The sequence below is a fragment of the Oncorhynchus masou genome, chromosome 23, assembly GCF_036934945.1.
Source record: "Oncorhynchus masou masou isolate Uvic2021 chromosome 23, UVic_Omas_1.1, whole genome shotgun sequence".
Lineage (NCBI taxonomy): Eukaryota > Metazoa > Chordata > Actinopteri > Salmoniformes > Salmonidae > Oncorhynchus > Oncorhynchus masou.
Window position 1 is genome coordinate 14,767,739 of NC_088234.1, and position 4,226 is coordinate 14,771,964.

Consider the following 4,226-nt stretch of genomic DNA (forward strand, 5'->3'; position numbering starts at 1 on the left):
CACCACCTGTAGTTCTCAAACATCCCCCGGGAGGAGGAGCCCTCGCTGCGACCCCAGGCCTGGGGGGCTGGGGGCTGGCTGGGGATAGAACCAGGGATGGAACCAGCCATCCCAGGGAGATGAACGGGTAAGCCTGGGCCGAGCTGGAGGTCTGGTGGTGGTTGGAGGTGGTTCGGGCGTAGCTGGGGGGCCAGTGAGAGGAAATTAGTCCTTGGTTGGGGGGTCAGTGAAGGGTGATTAGGGCCTGGTTGAGGGCAGTTGTGGTTCATATGGGGGTGGTATAAAGGAAAGTCTGATGGGAGATCCAGGGGAGGGCAGCTAGGGATAAGGATTGAGTGACAGATCATCGGACAAGGGCCATTCGATATGGATGGAGTCTGCTGAGGCCGCATGGGTGAATATGTTGGTGATTGTATGGGTGGAAAGTATGGGAGAGACTGAGACTGTGGTTGGAGACATCGCAGGTGGGAAATGTCAAGGATTCTGTCCCTCCCCTGTGAGTCAGACTGCAGAGTCTCTACACCTGGTTCTTGTCTGATGTATGCTGCTGGATACAATATAGCCAGAGAAGAGAGACCGGGCTCAGTCTTGACAGTCAGTGAGACTGGGGCTGGCTGTTCTGGCTGTAGGCCTGTCTGAGCTGGGTCAGATTGATGAGGTGGCACCGGCTCAAATTCCTGGGAGTCTAGGTGAGGTAGAGGATCATTAGCCTGTATCTGGACCAGATCAGGACATTTTTCTATCTCTATCTGAAGTGGCTCTGAGGCAGGCATGGAATTGTCAGATCGCATCCCATTGCACAAGTCTGGTTGTCCAACACATGACACTGAACATGATACAGCTGGAGAGGCCAGGTCAACCTCCGATTCAGACATAGAGGTCAATGCTGTGGCCGGCTGCTCTGAAGGTATCTCGGCTGGGTCGGGCTCCCCTTGGAGCTCAGGCGGTGTCTCTGTTGCAGATCTTGGGTTTTCTGAGTCTGTGTCAGGGCTTGGGTGTGGCCCCAGCTTCAGCGTAGCCTCTAACTCTCTGGAATCTATGTGAAGATGAGGAGTAGGGCTGGGCATAGACGCCAACTCAGGGTCTGGTTCCACGTCTATCTGAGGTGGTTCTGAAGCAGATATGGGATCCTCAGAGCCCCTCATGTCATATGGGTATAGTTCTGGTCCTAGACACAGTGCTGTCTCTGACACAGTTGGAAAGGAGAGATCAGTCAGCAGGGTCAAACCTGGGACTGGATCTCGCTGCTCTGATGGTTTCTGTGCCGAGTAAAAGTCCTCTTGTGTCTGACATGGAACTGAGTCAGAGTTTGTGTTTTCGGGGTCCACCTCAGGGCACGGGGCTGTCTCCAGCTTCAGAACTGACTCTGATTCCTCAGGGTCTATGTTAGGAAGTGGAGAAATAGACACCGTCTGTGCAGGGTGTGATTCCCATGGTATCTGAGGTGGTGGCTCTGACTCAGACATGGGCCTTTCCGAGTCCACCCCACAGTCTGGGTTTGCTCCCTGTGCCGTTACAGGCTTTGATTCATCCGGGTCTGTATGAGGAAGAGGAGTTGGTATGGATGCTGTCTGTGTATCGCCAAGGTCCATGGGAGATGATGTTCCTTCTCCTTCCTCCTGGGGTAAAGAAGTGGGTTGTGGGGTTGTTTCCAAAAGTGGATCGGTCAAGAATTTGAATTTTTGCACCTGCCAAAACACACAGTATTTGATATCATGCTAAATTTACTGTAACTTTGGAAGTTTCTGTTTAGTGAGTGTCAGTAAGCATCTCAATCTCTCCCTGAAATAGGACTATTATAACTAGTGGGGCGGGGAGAATTATTGCTATTTTATAAATTAAATTCCTGCAATTCTACACATTTTGCCATAGGGTGGAAGCAAATGATTGCAGTTTTTAATATGATAACTGATGAATGATCAATGGGCCCCACCCTGGTCGGTAATTCGACCATGCTTACTAGGTTACAAGTTTAGATAGCTGGCCGCTTGAATAATTGACCAATCTAAAAAATGCTGACATGGGCTAATTGAGTGACTGCTAATACGCAACCAAATTTCGAAATTACACCTTGTGTATTCTATTATTTTAACTAGCAACATTAAATTGAGACCCTGACTGATTCGTCCTCGTCCCAGTCCCCCGGTTGGACGAGACCCGGACTGAGTCGTCGCCCTCCACCCCGGACATCACTGATCTAGCTGCATCGAAAACAACTATGTAAACTATGTAATAAAGCTAACTTTGTAAGTGTCATAAACTATCACAGACAGGCCGCCTCTTTTGATAGAGACTGGCGAATCTGATGTATTTAAAGCCAGCGTAATAGGGAAAATACATTGATATCCCACTGGGTAATTTGATTAATCATCAGAAAAACTTGAGACGCTATATATATATATATATATAACTCACCTGTTATGGCATATGTTTTGCAATCTGTGCGCACACGCAAATTATCATTTTGCATTTTTCGTTCATTTTGTTTCGAAAATAAACATTTCGAGTTCTGATTCTAACTCAGATAGTTACGATGATCAAACATTATGGGGACAAAAAAACTATTTTATAAACAGAACATTATAATAATGTTGTACAGACTGTGTTTATAAACTATTATAATACGAAAATTCTTTCAAGTATGAGGACTGCAAATAAAACTCATTTTCCCGATTTGCTTTGCGGAAGAGCGATCCTGTTGCTTACGGATATCCGCTTTTTAGTTTCTACCAAATGACAAAACGTTGCACGTGGAGCGCAGGAACGTTACAGATACATTTTCTGTAAAATAAAAGTGAACAAGTCCACTTTGGTCGGTGCAGTAAATTTGTTTATAACTTAAAAAGCACAAGTTATTTACCACGATGTTCCTGCAATTCTATTTGAACGAGAATGGGGAGAGAGTTTACACATTGAAGGTATGTTTAGCAAGCTACTTTTTATTTATTTAATTTAACTACTGTACTGTAACGTTTAGCAGTATTCAATGTGGAATAGAATCGTGTCTGCTCTATACACATTGGCTACATTTTCAGTATTTTAATGCATTTTTCACGGAATGTGTTATTACATTGTGTGTAGACCGTTATGTGGTGTTATTGTAACTAGGTCCTGGTTTAAATAGCTAGTTAGCTAACGTTAGTGTTTTTATGTCCTGCTTCGATGGCACGTCAACTAATTACACAATTCATAATCTTCTCTAAGGATTGGCACACGTATCCAAATAACTTATTTTTCTGACCCTACAACTTGTATGTAGAAAATGGGCCTGTCAAACACTAAAATCCTAGCTATGTGACAAGTTATACAAAGCTACTTGTTCATGCTATCTTCTCACCCCTCTTTTCTCACGTTCTCCCATGGCGTGGTTCAACAGAAGGTGGATCTATTGGGCCAGCCCACCAGCTCTGCCCATCCTGCCCGCTTTTCGCCTGATGACAAGTTCTCCAGGCACCGGGTGACCCTGAAGAAACGCTTCGGCCTCCTCCTGACCCAGCAGCCTAGACCCATACTATGATTGAAGCATGGAACAACATTTTCCCAATAACTTATGGCTGATTAATGCAACATGGCTGACCCAAACTGTAGGCCCAATGCGTTGGCTTGGATATTTTTTTCTTCACATTGTCCTTTCCAGCATGCTGTGATATGTAACCAGTACAGCTCAGCATTGTCATGTATGTGTGAATCAGGCTTTGATTCACACATTATCAATTGATTTGAGAGGCTCGCTCCTCCATTGTTTGACAGACATGGGCCAAAGGGGTGCCCGGTGGCTGTTGTTTGTTGACATCTGTTTAGGATGTTTGGCCTTGGGGCCAGCCTGAGATATCTGCTTGTGAAAGTCTCAGGCTGGCACCTATATAGGTTGTTTGATCTGCAAGAATGTATTTTAAAATTTAGTTTGTTTTATTTCTGTCTTGTTTACAGAATACTTACAATTTTGGACATCAAATTCTGCATTGGGATTTTCTTGGTTTCAGAGCTGTCAAATTGCGGTGTACTATTGTCAATATGTCTTGGAGATGGAGAATAAATTAAATGTGGAAAGTACATTGAGTCCTACTAGCTACTGTTTCACTTGCTTTCCCAACTCTTGGTTCATCTGGGACAAACCTTTTTGTCTAGGTATTTATTGTTCCACCCTACCCCGCATGCGTGAGTTCGAAATTACGGCAAGCGAAAGAGGTATTGAGAGGCGGGGGCTGGCACGCGTTTCTGACTGT

The 4,226-nt window shown here is 45.1% G+C and overlaps 1 protein-coding gene across 1 annotated transcript; it reads left to right on the forward strand.

Moving 5' to 3' along the window:
- The first annotated feature begins 2,727 nt into the window (after positions 1-2,727).
- Positions 2,728-4,053, forward strand: LOC135510395 (H/ACA ribonucleoprotein complex subunit 3-like). Its single transcript, XM_064931278.1, has 2 exons — positions 2,728-2,918; positions 3,377-4,053. The coding sequence occupies exons 1-2, from the start codon at positions 2,865-2,867 to the stop codon at positions 3,515-3,517; spliced, it is 195 nt and encodes a 64-aa protein (XP_064787350.1). The 5' UTR covers positions 2,728-2,864; the 3' UTR covers positions 3,518-4,053.
- The last annotated feature ends 173 nt before the right edge of the window (positions 4,054-4,226 follow it).